Raw genomic sequence first — 15,466 nt, 5'->3', positions numbered from 1 at the left:
TAATTTCTTCAGTGCCCCCCAAAAGACCCCCCCCCCCCCCCCAGTTGGTATTTTTCCTCGTGTTTCAAGGTTATGGGCAAGTCAGTGAGTGCATGACATTTGAAAGGATCATAAACTCAAGATTAAGATGATAGAGGCTCCGGTGACATGTTCTAACCCACATGACCTTCGTCAAGGTAACAACAAATACACTGCAGATTCCCTTCCCTTAACTGAGAGACAGGGAGTCACAGCTTTGAAAACCTATGCAGAGGACTAGATGAGCAGCTGGGAGGTGCTGCTGATGAGATCTCTGGGGAGGGTTTCACGAGCCTCCTGCATCCTCTTCCTGGCCCTCTGGAAGGCCTCTGGCAAAGGAGAATAAATCAGAGCTAAAATCAGAACCATAAAAACTGGGTAATTACGTGTCTGTTTGAAATGTTTGAAAGGTTTTCACATATTTGTTATAACTTGTAACACTTTACAACTAACTGTCCATTCTGCAGAAATGTCTTATGCAGGACCTCTTTACCTAATATGGAGGAAACGGCCCCCTGTTGGCTAAATCCTCCCAGCTGGTGAAAAACTTGCTGCCTCCTCTTCTTCATCATATTTGCATCAACAAATGCTCTGAAAAACACACTGGCATGAATACGTGAAAGCACAGAGATTTGCTTATGTAAAGAGCAACGAGGGCGCCGGCCTCAGACTGTTCGACCAGGTGGACCGATTCCATCCCTCTGCAGTCCACACTCACCTGGACTGTTGCAGACAGTGCAGATTAAAGGTCACACTTCCGGTGGTTTCGGTGCAAAAGCCAAAGCGACTCAGCCTCTCGCCCTGCAGCCATGTGTGAGACACACAAACACCCATTCAAAACTGTGAATGATGAATAATGATCCATTCAATTCTCACATCCATTCTCTGCACAGACCTTGAATGTTCCAGGCACTCTCACATAGCTCAGATCTTCCAACTCTGGAGAACCACCGATGAAGAAACGCCTCAGGGCCGAAGCCGTTCCTGTCTGCAGGGGACGCCATGTGTGGCAGGTAACTGCATGTTGACCTGTCACACACACAAACACATAGAAAAATATCAGAATTGTCAGTGACACAACAGAACACAACATTTAAGTTACAATTTTAGATTGCTTTGGGATACAAATGTCTGTTTGATTTTCTACATTGACCCCTTGGCAGATGTTGTGATGTTAGACCTCGGCCAACCTCATTTCTAAAGCCTCAGTTTTGAGGTAACGTACCAGGTGCTGCAGGGAAAAGCAGGTAGCCGTAGCCTTCAGTGCGATAGCGCTGCCATGAGTCCAGAGAGAGGACCTTGAAGTAGAGCACTGGCCACTGTGGAATTAACTCTGAAAAAAACACATATGGTATAACTATAGTATAACTTACTAAATACTCATGTCGTAGTGTGCAAAGAAAACAGCTCAATGTTAATCAGTGCACGACTAATAATAATAATACTCATTCTCACTCTCACCCTCACTCTCCTTTTCACACATGTAAAAGGCCTCAAAGCTGAACGGGAAACTGAAGAAAGCCACATCTTCCTGTTTTTTGCGGAAATAAACAAAGAGAGGACTGATGAGCCTCAATAATTTAACATTGACGCTTGTTGCTGACAGTACACCAAACGTACCTCGTGCAACGTTTTGGTCCGGCAGGTATGTGTGACCCCTGAGAGAGTGTGAAACGGCAGGCTGGACCAGTCTATGAAACAAAATCCCCACGGTTGCACGTTAAGGTTTTGTTTGCTGATGTAATTAAAAAGGTTTTGAAAGGTTTTCGCTACATTACGAAGCGACTTGTGTTTCAGTGGCCTTACTGGTAGGAAGCTCCATGAAGAAGTGTATGTATAAGTTATCATATTCAAATCCTTGGGCAGAGACTGCGAGGATACAGAGGAGAATACAGAATATAGTAGATTTAGAGATGAGGATGGGCATTTAAAAAAAAAAACATGCTCAGTCAGCAGTGAGGAGCGCAGCTCACCTATCTCTCCGTTCATGAGGTAACGCAGAACACCAACAGGAGGCTGTAGAGGAGATAAATGGTGAGTGACACTGTCTCTATTACACATAACCAGCACTGAAGCACATATTATAAAGATACAGCTTTGCCAAATATAACAGCCCTTAGTGATTATTTTCTATTTGATGTTTACACCCCCTGGTAATTGGTGGAAGAAGTTACCATTTCAAAGTCCTGTCCGACCAGGCTGCTGAGGTAATCCTTGTGTCGAGAGTACAGCTGCACACAGAGGTAACGTCACTCACCTCAACCAGTGCAATAAAGAAAACATTCTCTCTGTGTCGTCTCCAGATGGACATGGACTCACATCTCTGTACATGTTCTGCTCTTTCTCCTTCTCCTCAGGCTTCATGCCCGCGGATACGTTTTCCACAGTGAGGCGCCAAACGTCTCTTTTCTCCCCATCAGTCACAATCCTGCACAACCACAACAAAGCTGAGCTTTTCTTCACAGGACCTCTTATTCAAGGCAACCCTGATTTCAGCAGTCATCCTTTCCAGGGTGTTTTTAAAGCATGTGGATCTTTTATGATGTGAGCTACACATCTTCAACCTGCCTGTAGGGCTCTTTGTCTTTGTTGAAATCAGGTTTGATGACCACTGTTCCACTGCCGTCTGTCTTTATGGTCACCAGCAAGCATTCGTTCTCCTTCTGGCCCAGCCTGAGAAAATCGCACACATGCACACGCACAAGCGATCAGGACTTAACCTCAGTTAGATCTGAATTCTACACTAAAACATTGGTGTAACGTAATGGACTGTGTGTTTCCGACCTTCCAGCGGGACCCAGGTCTCCCATGATGTGCATGGTCTGCATGGCGTTATTGACCATGTGGCTGCTCTTCACAAACTCCTCTGTGGGCTCCCAGTTGATGACCTTCAACCTTGAGAAACTGAAATCCCTAAAAAAAAAAAATGCAAAAAACATGATTAAGTAAGTACAAATATTTTTAACATTTCTGTTTGAAGATGAATTCATTAGATTTAGACGTTATCTGTTCTCTAAACAAACAAACAAGAGGGAGGGGCTGCGGATCCACCCACATGGTGCGTCGTTCTTGCCGTCTCTGTCGCAGGTTGGCCATCCTCTCGGCCAGAAGTGTGGGGCTGGATTTATTTGTGTTCACTAAATCAGCAGAGTACTGTTCAAAAGAAAGAAAAAACACTCAATGGTTATTTAATTTCCAACATCATGTTTCTCACTGGTTAGTGAGCCAGGAAGACCAATGAGGCTCCGACTATAACAACTGAGGTAAAGGTCATAAATCAAACATGGCCATGGCAGCAAAACTCATTCATGCACTGACAATCTTCAGATGCTTACCGACTGGTTGATTGGCTGACAGTTTGTGTCGTGGTCGGTGTAAGTGAATATCCTGCTGTTTCCGCGGCCTTTGGTCCTGTTCAGAGCCTTGACCTCAGCGTGGTATTGACGGTCCAGAGGTGTCTGACATGCTGATTCGTTCTGGTACAGCTCCATCTCATACTGGGACCACACACAGGGTAATGTGGTGAGAAGGGAAGCGGTTTGTGTTCAGAACCAACAGGGATCCATTCAGTTTTTTTTGCAGTGAGGACAATATTAATACCAAAAGCTCAAACTTTCAGCCGTCACTTTGTCATTTTTGTGCTTTACCGACTTGCTACTTTTATTCTTGGATTTTTTTTTTTCGGTGGGCAAATAAGGAACAGTTTGTACCTGACTGAAGAGCTTCTCCTGCCAGCCAACCACCAGCTCTTCAACGTTATCGCCTGGTGGCAGAAAGATCAAGTACAATATTGAAAACGAACACAGTAATTTAAAAATAAATAAATAAAATTAAAATAAAATAAACATGCATATCACTTCGAAATGTGGACAAATGCTAAGCTTTTGCAGCGGAACATCTGAGGGCACCTGTCTGTCCCTGCGAGTTGAGGGTCTCCAGTTCGATGGCTCCTCCGTCTTGCTGGGACAGAACCTGCTGCTGGAGGTGCTGCGAGAGGCTCGCTGTGGAGGTCACCCTCTCCACACGCACCCTCAAAATCACAAAACATCACGATGAAATGTGTCCGCAAACTCGAATACGAAACGAACTACGCGAGATTTCGTCCCCGGGATTCCAAACTGGAGTAGGTGGGAATAATGAGGGTGCACTTTTGCTCAAATTGCTGAGACGACTTACTTGATCTTTAAGTTCTTGACAACATCCCGAGTCCGAAACACAGCCTCCCCGGTGTCAGAGTTCCAACTATCCGCCATCGATATTTACGAGAAGACGGTGGAGAAACTGAAGCGTTTGCTTATGTCCAACCAGCTGTTTAATGATTGCTACGCAGAAAATAAAACTACAGCACTTTCCATGGGACTGTGAATAAAGCCGCCACTTAAAAATAAAATAAAATCACAGGCATTAAGTTCTCGGTAAACTGGAAAGCAAGGCAGACGGTTGTCGTTGCCATAGAAATACCTCTTCCTTTGAGATTATGGTATACGTTGGAAATTAGATCACACACGACATCGCCACCTTGTGGACTGGAGTAAAATGTAACAGAAAAAGTGGAAAAACAAACGGCAAAACGAACGTTTTTGGTTGTTGTTTTATTTTATTTTTTTTACTGCAGTTGATTAAGTGCATCTTGCACAAATCAGAAATGCCATGTTCCCCTTTGAAATTTTACATATTGAAATGTATATGCCCTCAATTAGTGCTGCTGACACATTTACCACCATATTTCAAACACAGAAGAAGACGGCGAAGGCGGAGACAGTCGCCGATGTCTCCCTGAAAACCAATCACAAATCCTGGCGGGTTCGGCTGTGCAATTTTACCAAGGACTGACAAAACCGGCAGGAGACTGGGACTGGGTTGGTTCGCGCAGTTTTGTTCAAAGTTAAGCAAGCATCATGGCGTCATTTGTGACCGAAGTGCTGGCCAGCTCTGGCAAGCTGGAGAAAGAAGACCTGGCTGGTAAAATAAGCAAAATGTCTCGCAAGGTTGAAGATATTAAGGTAAACGCTTGAGCTGCCTGGCCTCGGCTATGTAAAGTTTCGCCTATCCGCGTTTGCTAGCCGCTAACGCTAACTTTTAAATTGTCTTAGTTAGTTTAATGTAGTCTTCGGCACACATTCATTGGACTTCCAAGGGCATGCCAAACATAGCGCGTAGCTGGAATTGCCTATTAGAAAACAATTTCGAACTTTGAGTTGTTTTCGTTTGAGTGCAGTCAGTGAGTGTTGTTAGCAGAACCGCTGGCTAGCACTGAGTGTGGACAGCTGTCAGTGGCTACGTGGACCTTTGCCGCTAAATTCAAGACATATTTTTTTGAAAACGAAACTTTCAGCAAAATGCTACTATTTAGGCTTGCTGCCTTTAAGGCCGAAGGTTTATTTTCTTCCATAAACTCTGCACGTATGCACTGTCGTGAATAAGTGATTGTCTGCTGGAATCCTATTTCAGCTGCTTGTCTTTGCATTGAACGGCCATAATATGTAGACAGTAGGAACACGTAACTGTGCGTCCGCAATCATAGTAAAGATGTGTTTCTTAGAAGGTTTAACGTTTGTTTTTACGTAATTATTAGAACTGTGGCTAAAAGAAATATAGTTTGTAGCCTTAATACAGTAATAAAACACATTTTTTATTCATATTTGTAAAATGTATAGTTTTACATTCTCTCTTGTTTGTTTTCTTTCATTATTTCACGCAAGTCCAGGGCGTAATGAATAAGGTAACATGTTTTTAACGTTCTCAATTTGATTTACATAGGAAGAATTATGTGACATGATAAACAAGAGGTACAACCAGTTCCTCCCTAATCTTCAACGCTCTGAGGAGCTGATGGTCCAGGTCGATGATATCTCCAAAGAAATGGATGGCCTTAAAAACACTATTGAGAACGAGGTAAGTCTGTGCAGATAAAGGCTGATGGGAAGTCATGCAGACTTAGAGGGGGGGGGGGGTGGAGCAGTCAGCTTTAATGCTTGTGTGTTTGTTTGCAGGTGCAGCAGAACATTCACGTGGCAGTGGCCGAATATGCAAAGCTGAAGCAGCAGCTGGAGAAAAACAATGCTGTCATCAAAGTACTCGGCCATTTAAAGGAGGTATGTCAGCAGTGGCAGTGTGACGAGCAGAGAAACTGCAATGCTTCGTCTGTTCTGAATTAATAAGTGGCCTATTTCTTGTGCAACTCAGTTTCATGATGCGACAGAAGAGTTCAACAAGGCACTAGTGGACAAGAAGTATGTGGATGCAGCCAACCAGCGGGAAAAGGTAATTCCATCACCATTAACCTCTGTGGTTTGACATCTGATGGAGCTGCTTCATGTTAGTCTAAGAGCAGATGATGCTTTTTTTTTTCCTTGCACCTGTATTTGCATCATTTCACATTTTGGAATTACACCTTTTTTGCTTTCTAAATAAGCTTATGAATGGGATCCAACTGGTGCGCCACATGTGAATATACTGACTGATGAAGATTACGTTTTTCAGGCCAGGGCCAGTGTGGAGTCTCTCAAAGCCTGGAAGCTTTCTCATCTGCCTCTGCTCACTGCCCTCAACTCTGAGTTGACGGTGCAGAGGGAAAACCTATTTTACCACCTGGGAGAAGAATGGAAAGGGCTCATCGTCTGGAAATTACCGCCTTCTAAAGGTAAAAGGTCCTCACAAAGCACCGTCTTTCAAAGATTGCCATCTTTTGTGATGTTGTGTTCGAGAGCCGTGAGTTTGAGTTGCTTTTCATTCCAACCGGTCTCATTCTATTGTTCACCTAAACCTATTTGTTGGTTGTTGCGTATAATGTCGTTGCGTGGGTTGCATGTTTAAATCTCAGAACCTGCAGGTCTGCAGTCCTTCCTCAAAGTGGAGCTGAAGCTGAGCCGTGCATGCAGTAAAAATGAAGAGGCAAAACCTTCTCCTCTGCTGTGCAGTGTTTTACAAGCTTTGGCCATTCAAGGAGACCTCCAGCACAAGATCATTCTCTTTAGTAAGAGCCACAACCAACACTCGTGTTCAACACGGCTGCCGCCTTATCATCCATTGTCACTCTTTTGGTCAATTTTATTTGTCATATTTATGATATCTTCTTCTATGGATTTGTTTCTGCGTGCTCCAGGTCAAGTACTGCTGAAGTCCATGCTGAAGCCACTGGTGATCTACCCTTCGCTGTCTGTGATGGTGATGGAGCAGCAGGATGAAGGAGTCGTGCTGGCCTTGCAGTGTTTGGAGAAGACCAGCAAGGAGAGGTCCACACCGTCGCAGGTCTACAAGAAACTGCTCCTGGTGCTCAGGACGCTGCACATACACCTGCTGGGTACAGTGTGACACAATCAGAGTAACGCACATCGTTTCAGAGCCCCAGCACAATTTCATTGTGTTGAGGCTCAAATTGAAGATTTCAACAACAGCAGCAACATTTTTTTTTTGTTTTTTTTCTCCCACAGACGTGTCCATCGGGGAGAAGAAACTCTCATCCATCCTGGGGGAACTGATTTGGGAGGAAATTTCACAGTGCATCATCAACGAGTGTCTTCTCCACAGCATCCCCGACAACAGCAGCCAGCTGGAGAAGTACAGCGCTGTACGAGTCAAACGGCAGTTTTTTGTTGTGCTTCTGTTTCGTCATCTCCCAGTTGCCGTCTTTTATTGACGAGGGCGGATCTGTTTGTGTTCCAGGTGATCAGAGAGACCGAGGAATTTGAGACATCTCTGAAGGACATGGAGTTCCTGCAGGGAGATTCCACCGACCTGCTCAAATACGCCCGAGACGTCAACTGTCACTTCGCCACCAAGAAGTGCAAAGATGTGATTGTAGCAGCCCGCAAGCTCATGACGTCCCAGATGCACATCACTGTAAAAGTATGTGCGAGTGAGCCGAAGCATTTTCTCTCACACAGGTCCACCCATCCATCCATCCATCCATCCATCCATCCATCCATCCATCCATCCATCCATCCATCCATCCATCCATCCATCCATGCATGCATCTGCCACTTATCCAGCTATTTTTTTGAATTAATAAATAGTTTATTTTGGTCACAATATACACTATTCAAATTTTGAGCAATCAACTGGCAAAAGCACTTACATACAAATGTGTACAATGTCTTTTCTTACAAGAACATTTAACTGACTTTGTAGCCGAAAAAGGAATAGGTTACAGAGTCATAAATATATAGGCAAAATGTTTGCCTATCCTGTAGAATCCATAAATTAACCCAGAATATCAGTAATACAAAGAAGAAGAAAAAAATTATTGGATTGAAATTCTTCTTCATCATTTCACATTCTCATTTTTCATTGTAGTCCCTAATTATTTTACCTTTCAATGCTTTTTTGAAGTTCAACATAGATCTACACAATATTAATTCATGACAAAGCCCATTCCACAATTTAACTTTAACTTGTATATATTTTTATATATAAAAAAAATACATGTTGAATGCAGGTGAGAAGACTTTTATTCTTTATTTAAAATAGTTGTTTGTCACACAGTGTCTTGTCAGTCACAACAGTTTACTGAGGGTCTTAACATGTTATCAGACCTTTGTTTTTTCTTCCCATCATATTTTCCTTCAGCTGTGGCACAATTCCTCATGTCTGTGTCAGGAACACATTTCCATTCTGGTAGTAAGGAAGGAGCGGAAAGGTTTTGTGAATGTTCTGAGAGAGAAAAAAACAGCCCATAATTAAACACAGTTTGATGCTGCAGTGATGGCACATAGAAATGAGGAACTTTTATTATTATCATTTTTTTAATGATATCTCCCTTGGACAGATCACACCGGACTATAAGGTGCGTCTGCCGAAGCTGCCGAGTCCAGGCCCAGAGGTGAAGAAGAAGACCCCGCCACAGGAGACCACCATGGAGAACTCCAAGCAGCTGTCTGCGTGGAGTCTGTGTCTGCCGGCCTGTCGCATCAGTGAGTCGGTGCAGCAGCTCGTGCAACTGGCCCTCGACACCCTAAGCGAAGCTGTTGGAAGCTCCACCTTCTGGTACGTTGCACCGGGAGATTCGCCGTCACTCAGCGAAGGACATCATAAAAAAAACTCTCTTTCTCCGTTCTTTTCAGCTCTGTGCAGCTCTTCTTCACCGTGAGGAACATGTTCCAGCTCTTCTATGATGTCGTCCCAACGTACCACAAGTAAGGACGTTTTTGCACCACGCTACCTTCATCAGATCCAAGTCAACCCCCGGTCCACCCTCCACCAGTCAGGTTCTTGATATTCAGGCTTGCTCTGCGTCTCTGTCCAGGGAGAACCTGCTCAAGTTCCCTCACCTGGCAGCCATCCAGCACAACAACTGCATGTACCTGGCTCACCACCTGCTCACCCTGGGCCACCACTTTAAAGCTCACCTGCCGCAGCAATACAGCATGGGCGTGGCCACATTTGTCGACCTGGTGCCCGGATTCAGGAAGCTGGGTAATGTTGCATCTCTGCAGCCTCCTCGTCAGTGTCATGATTAGTGTGAGGTGTGGGGTGAAAAATAAAGCTCTAAAAATGGTTGAAGGAAAAAAGCCTTTTAATACTACTGCAGTGAAATTGTCTCTTTTGGACTCCAGGCGCCCACTGCTTCTTGGCGCAGTTGAATGTCCAGAAGGGGGAGCTGCTGGAGAGACTTTCCACAGCTCACAACTTCTGCAACCTGGACGATGACGACAACTATATTGCAGCCAGTAAAGCAGTGAGACAGGTGAGGACTCTGTTCTCTTCTGTTTGTCTTCAATCTGTTTTCTCAACACTAATTGCCCTCCCCCTAACCCCACCTCACCCTCCCGATCGCAGGTCATCCACCAGTTAAAGCAGCTGGGCACCGTGTGGCAGGACGTCCTTCCTGTCAGCATCTACTGTAAAGCCATGGGCAGCCTCTTGAACACAGCCATCACAGAAATCATCAGCAAAATCATGATGTTGGAGGTTTGTCTTGCTCCGTCAACAGTGGTCTTATTAAACGTCATGCGTTCAATAAAGTGCTGACTGTAGACAAGACGATGCTATTTTAATGCATGTGGCAGTCTGTGTATTTGAACTAGGTTGCATCCTTGGATGATTGACTAGAAATGCAGTCAAAGTGATATTTTAAAAGCCGTACACTCTGCAAACTCGCAGGAAATACTACAAAATCCATTCAATCCAAAATCTTCCGGTCAGTATTCTAAGTTTTTTTTAAATTGAGAGAAAATAAATATATGTTAAGAGGGTCGAGTGTCTTTGAATTATTCAAGGTGAGAACCAATGATGAATATTGATGCGTTCCTTTTTGGGAGCTAAATTTTGGAATGGAATCAGTGACAATTTGAAAATTTGTAGATCTTTGAGTTTTAAAAAAATATTGAAGGACAAAATACACTATATGATCTTAAGAATAAATTATTAAATTGTGAATCAATTATGAAGAATAATGTAAAGCATTTTTATTTTATTTTTTTTCGTTTCTTTTTTTCCCATTTTGATCTTGTGTTACTAATACTGCGGGAAATCTTATGGACTGCACAGGATAGGCGAGAATAAACTTCGGCTTCATTCATTCACACAGGTTCTGTTTGTGTCTCCTGCAGGATATTTCCTCTGAGGACGGGAACCACCTCCACACTCTCTGCCAAACGTTAATAGAGGAGGGTCCGCTCGTCTTCATCCCTCTGGCCGAAGAACTCAAGAACAAGAAATACCAGGAGGAGGTGCCGCTGCACGTGAAGAAGTGGGGCACCTTCAAGGAGCTGGTCATCGTGCTGCAGGCCAGCCTGCAGGATATCGTCGACAGGTGAGGAGACACCACCAACACTTCCTCCTCTTTTCATTCCTCGCAAAGATTTTCTTCAGGACTGACGCTCCCGCGTGGCTCTGGCTACCTCTGCAGGTGGACTGACGGTAAAGGCCCGCTGGCGCTGGAGTTCTCCAGCTCCGAGTTGAAGAACCTGATCCGAGCCCTGTTCCAGAACACAGAGAGGAGAGCCGTGGCCTTGACCAAAATCAAATAGACACTATTGTTTGACGCCTTCGCCCGGTCAAAGAGCAACATGCTGCAACGTGGGAAAGCAGAGCGCTGTCGGCGGTGGAGAGAATAAGATGGTCGTAATCAATCTGTGGGAAATGTCGTCAGATTGCAATTAGTCCCGCAGAGATTAGACCCAAGGCTTCTTTACGTCGTCATACAGCGTGGCGTGTGATGCAGCCGACCATCTGTCGACCAGCTCAGGGTTAACTTTGCTGCTTCCTGTTAACTCTTCTGCCTTTCATTTCTCAGCGCTTCTGTTCTGGCGTCATGACGTCAGTCCAGAAGATCATTAATAACCAGAGTTCCTGAACCTGAAAACGGTCTTGACTTAGTGGTGAGATCTTACACTTTTATTGTATTTATTGCTTTCATAAAATGAATAAAGCAACTTTTCAAAAAGCAAAAAACCTTTCTCCCATCTCGGATGGCCTTTGACAGGCACATTATTATGAGGAAATGTTGTTAAAGGGAAGATGGTTTAGTAAGGGACCTTCAAGTGTTCTGTAAACCTACTAAGCTGACAGGTTGACAAGATGAAGATGCTGTACTTTTTGTCTCTAAATTTTTTTTATTTTTTTTTTCTCGGACCGAAGAGGTCATGAAGATTAAATAAATCCAAATTTAGCTTTGTGCCGTGGTATTTGGCAAACATTGTGTATTTACTGCCTTTCCATCAAGTGTCAACATTGACGTCATCCTCACTGACAACAGCCTGTATGACTCCCATCACTAATCCAGATAAAATGTGAGAAGTTGACTTGGTGTGATGACACTTTTGCCACGAGGCGCCTTTTTGTATTCCGACTCGTCAACTGGCGCTAGTGGTTGTGGGAGGAGTCACAGCTGTGGGACGCCAGCAGCCCTTGGTGTTTCCTTCTCTGCAGTGATTGAACTTGAGTGAAGAACTTGTGGCAGCTGCTGTGGTCTCCGCTGTGCATGTCAGAGGTACGTCCCCAGTTACGTTTTTGGAGTAGTTTTTTTTTCTGTAAATTGAGAAAAAACGCTAACACTAGTATTCAGCTGCAGAAAGTTATTCATGTATCTAAATAATACATGCTCAAGCTATATTCAGTCAGTTTGGTAATTCCTTGTGAAGTATTTATTTTCAACAGTAATGATGGTTATAATATATATTAAGTACATCTAATCTAATATGTGCATGTCTGTATGTATATTGATATATACACACGGTTTATATATTATATATCATAACCATCATTACTGTTGAAAATAAATATTTCACTATTAAATATTAATATCAAAGATTGTATTGGAAAAACATTAGAAAGGCATATGTACCTATTTTACTGTCTCAGGTTCAGTTCAGTGAATTTGCAAATTGTTTCCTGAATGGGTTAATCATTTTGTATTAAAAAAAAAGAAAGAAATGAATTGGCCAAAGATGAAGCAATTCAGAAAATGTGTTCCCACGTCTGCTGTAAATACCTCAAAGTCTGCTGACTGTACAAGAAGTGTAAAAGTAGAGTGTATTTGTTGAATAAATCTATTCAATAAAGTATTTTTGCCTATTCTTTTTCTATTCTTTTTTTCAAGCATCTACAATATTTTCTTTTTCTTTTTTTCTCTTTTTAAGAAGGACGATCCTGCTTCACTGACTGACTCAACTGTCAGAAAATCCTGTCATACAGTATCACAATTTCCATGAGACAAGTGATTCTACCATCTGGACAATAGTTTCCTTAAGCCCTGTGGCGAATACAGTCTGTAATCTTTTCAAATCCACTGTCTTCGCAGTGTGTCTCCTTGTAATTTTGAGGATTAGTGACAATCCCTGCATGTGTAATAAATGGTTGCTTTAAAGGAGATGCTGATCGGCCCATTTCATGCTGATTAAATGTGTGGCTATGCAAATTAATACTGAAGAGATATTTAGTATTATATTCCAAATATTATTCATTTTTTTCAAGTTAACATCATTTTTCACTGTGTATTTGCTTTGAAATAACCTCAATGTTCTTCTTGTCCCTTTTCAGATTCAGAAAATCTTCATTGATGCCAGAGGGGCCATCAGCAATTGTCCCTTGTCTTAAACATCTGTTGAAATGTAGCTTCTGCTGAAAACCGGCACGTTTTACACAATCCCAGAGACAAAGGCCGCCCAGGGGGAATGACCGGCATCTTCAGGACCTCAGCGATGATCTCCACTGTGATGTGCAGCAGAGAGGCTCAGCGCAGCGCTCAGAGCGACAGCCCAGTCAGGACGGAGCCTCGCAGGAACTCCATCCCCCCGATGAAGACTGCCGCCAAGCACCTGCTGGCTTACCTACCGAGACCACAGCAGGAGTCAAGCTGTCAGCCTCCCAACACTCTAAAAGTACTGATGTATTATGTGTTCTGTTGGTTTATCCACCTTGATGGGTCAGCAGTGCCCTTTAGAACATCACAAAAGGAGGCACTGATATGCAATAAAACAGGAATGAAAACAAAACAACTTAAGATTCTCATTTAAGTGTTTTCTTTCAATTGTGCATCTAATGTTGCCCCCCTTCTTTGCAGCTTACAGCCAAAGTCAACACTACCGCTGCAATGACCACAGAAAAGTCATCACTCATCAGCAGCAATGTGGACGGTTCCTCGCTGCCACCGTCCCAGCAGGCATCTCCTCATCTGGCCCACGGCCTCCGCAGTCAGTCTGCCCAGGCTCTGACTTTGTCCAGGTCACCTGACCAGTGCACCGTCCAAGTCTCTCCTCTGGAACAGGTGGAGGAGACGCCGAAGCCCAGGCACCCCCACCGCAGCAGACCCTTTAAACGCTTCAGCTCCAGGTGGCAGTCGAGAGGCTCCACCGGCAGCTGCAGCCTCCCGGTTTCCGTCATGGAGAAGGTTCAAGCGGCAAAGAGTCACAAGAAGCGCTCAAAGTTGCTGGGCGACGAGAGCTCGCTGCACGTCGGCGCCGGCCACCAGCGACAGCGGTACGTCACCAAGGATGGCAAGTGCAGAGTCAACTTGGGCCCCATCGCCGACAAGAGCCGTTTCATCTCGGACATTTTCACCACATTGGTGGATCTCAAGTACCGCTGGTTCCTCCTGGTCTTCACCATGGGCTACATCCTCACATGGGTGGCCTTTGGCGTGATCTACTTTCTCGGTGCCTGGTTGCGTGACGACATTGTCCACGTTCACGACCCACTGTGGAAGGCGTGCTTTGAAAATGTGGACGGCTTCCTGTCGGCCCTGCTGCTCTCCTTGGAGAGCCAGAGGACTATCGGCTACGGCTCCAGGATGGTGACGGCCAACTGCCCGGAGGGTATCATCCTCCTGATGGTTCAGTCCATCCTCGGCTCCATCATTGACGCCTTGATGGTGGGCTGCATGTTTGTCAAAATTTCCCGGCCGCAACAGAGGGCACAGACCCTCATCTTCAGCAAGCACTGCGTTATATGCGAACGTGACGAGAAGCTGTGCATGCTCTTCCGCATTGGCGATCTGAGGGAGAGCCACATGGTCGACGCCAAGATCCGGGCCAAGCTGATCAAGTCCAGGCAGACCAAGGAGGGCGAGTTCATTCCACTGGAGCAGTCGGAAATCAACCTGGGCTACGACACCGGTGGGGACCGTCTGCTACTGGTGGAACCCCAGACCATCACCCACGTCATCAATGAGAGCAGCCCCTTCTGGGAGGTGGGGCGAGAGCGCCTGGCGAGGGAGACCTTTGAGATCATAGTTATCCTCGAGGGCATCGTGGAAGCATCGGGTTTGTACATAACAACACCATAAGTTCAAATCAGTACGCAGTTGTTTCTGTTATTTGACTGCCAAATGCTTTTTTTCTTCTTGCGTCACAGGTATGACGTGCCAAGCAAGGACTTCCTATACTGAGGACGAGGTCCTGTGGGGGCACCGCTTCGAGTCGTGCATCTCTCAGGAGAAGGGCGCATTTCGTGTGGACTACAGCGCTTTTGACAAAACCTTTGAGATCCAAATGTCTCCACTGAGTGCAAAAGACAGGAGCTTAGCAATGCTACAAGAAGAGGTTCTGTAGAAACGGAAGCCTCCACCTGTCTGCTTTTGTGCACAATATAGTTTGCAGAAAAATAAAATGCTTGTTACATTTAAACAAACATGTTTTTTAGTCCTGCCCAACAGCATTCTTCAATTTCAATTCTTCAAAATGCACATTTGTCATTTCAAAATAAAAAATTCAAAGGCAATCTTCACAAGTGTATTTTGTTGCCTCAAAAAAAAAGTCCAACATGAAATCCTTTGAAGTTGGATTTCCACCCTCAGATGCACCGCCCATTTGACTTTAATGTTTTTCTCACTTAGGACATTCGTGGATTTTTATTTTATTTTATTTTATTTTTTTACAATATAGGCTTTAAAAAATGTTTTAAAAAATGGATTGACAACGTCTTTGGTTTGTTCTCCCTTTTAAAAATACGGAAATATAGAGAGACATTATCTTAGCACTAATACCTACTTATATCCAACACACATGCA

At 44.3% G+C, this 15,466-nt stretch overlaps 3 protein-coding genes across 3 annotated transcripts; 2 read left to right on the top strand and 1 right to left on the bottom strand.

Moving 5' to 3' along the window:
- Window positions 1-43: 43 nt before the first annotated feature.
- On the bottom strand, window positions 44-4,532 carry mks1 (MKS transition zone complex subunit 1). The gene is made up of 18 exons (XM_076022490.1): window positions 4,195-4,532; window positions 3,927-4,048; window positions 3,729-3,781; window positions 3,354-3,515; window positions 3,074-3,171; window positions 2,803-2,931; window positions 2,587-2,691; window positions 2,338-2,446; window positions 2,193-2,249; window positions 1,992-2,034; window positions 1,825-1,887; window positions 1,639-1,709; window positions 1,480-1,549; window positions 1,244-1,351; window positions 914-1,047; window positions 737-819; window positions 512-609; window positions 44-347 (listed from the first exon to the last, which is right to left on the bottom strand). The coding sequence occupies exons 1-18, from the start codon at window positions 4,269-4,271 to the stop codon at window positions 256-258; spliced, it is 1,674 nt and encodes a 557-aa protein (XP_075878605.1). The 5' UTR covers window positions 4,272-4,532; the 3' UTR covers window positions 44-255.
- A 239-nt stretch (window positions 4,533-4,771) lies between these two features.
- On the top strand, window positions 4,772-11,412 carry zw10 (zw10 kinetochore protein). Its single transcript, XM_076022489.1, has 16 exons — window positions 4,772-5,021; window positions 5,779-5,913; window positions 6,012-6,113; window positions 6,205-6,282; window positions 6,502-6,661; window positions 6,842-6,994; window positions 7,124-7,321; window positions 7,452-7,588; window positions 7,684-7,866; window positions 8,786-9,003; window positions 9,081-9,152; window positions 9,263-9,432; window positions 9,573-9,703; window positions 9,796-9,927; window positions 10,569-10,771; window positions 10,868-11,412. Exons 1-16 carry the CDS (start codon window positions 4,917-4,919, stop codon window positions 10,986-10,988), a joined length of 2,298 nt encoding a protein of 765 aa, XP_075878604.1. The 5' UTR covers window positions 4,772-4,916; the 3' UTR covers window positions 10,989-11,412.
- Window positions 11,413-12,606: 1,194 nt separating this feature from the next.
- Window positions 12,607-15,085, top strand: LOC142885746 (G protein-activated inward rectifier potassium channel 3-like). The gene is made up of 3 exons (XM_076022491.1): window positions 12,607-13,340; window positions 13,523-14,720; window positions 14,812-15,085. Exons 1-3 carry the CDS (start codon window positions 13,134-13,136, stop codon window positions 15,006-15,008), a joined length of 1,602 nt encoding a protein of 533 aa, XP_075878606.1. The 5' UTR covers window positions 12,607-13,133; the 3' UTR covers window positions 15,009-15,085.
- Window positions 15,086-15,466: the final 381 nt, after the last annotated feature.

This window comes from Nelusetta ayraudi, unplaced genomic scaffold (genome assembly GCF_046127955.1).
Source record: "Nelusetta ayraudi isolate G7.1 ecotype Tasmania unplaced genomic scaffold, CSIRO-AGI_Nayr_v1 ptg000011l, whole genome shotgun sequence".
Taxonomy (NCBI): Eukaryota; Metazoa; Chordata; class Actinopteri; order Tetraodontiformes; family Monacanthidae; genus Nelusetta; species Nelusetta ayraudi.
This window is presented reverse-complemented; position numbering and strand designations above follow the sequence as displayed.

Coding starts and splice junctions, on each gene's coding strand:
- mks1 (XM_076022490.1), bottom strand. CDS start 4,271: ATGGCGGATAGTTGGAACTCTGACACCGGGGAGGCTGTGTTTCGGACT. Junction 2,932..3,073: donor CGGCAAGAACGACGCACCAT/GTGGGTGGATCC, acceptor TTTTTTTTTTAG/GGATTTCAGTTTCTCAAGGT. Junction 348..511: donor GGCCGTTTCCTCCATATTAG/GTAAAGAGGTCC, acceptor CTCCTTTGCCAG/AGGCCTTCCAGAGGGCCAGG.
- zw10 (XM_076022489.1), top strand. CDS start 4,917: ATGGCGTCATTTGTGACCGAAGTGCTGGCCAGCTCTGGCAAGCTGGAG. Junction 9,153..9,262: donor GTCGTCCCAACGTACCACAA/GTAAGGACGTTT, acceptor GTCTCTGTCCAG/GGAGAACCTGCTCAAGTTCC. Junction 9,433..9,572: donor GCCCGGATTCAGGAAGCTGG/GTAATGTTGCAT, acceptor TTTGGACTCCAG/GCGCCCACTGCTTCTTGGCG.
- LOC142885746 (XM_076022491.1), top strand. CDS start 13,134: ATGACCGGCATCTTCAGGACCTCAGCGATGATCTCCACTGTGATGTGC. Junction 13,341..13,522: donor AGCCTCCCAACACTCTAAAA/GTACTGATGTAT, acceptor CCTTCTTTGCAG/CTTACAGCCAAAGTCAACAC. Junction 14,721..14,811: donor GGGCATCGTGGAAGCATCGG/GTTTGTACATAA, acceptor CTTGCGTCACAG/GTATGACGTGCCAAGCAAGG.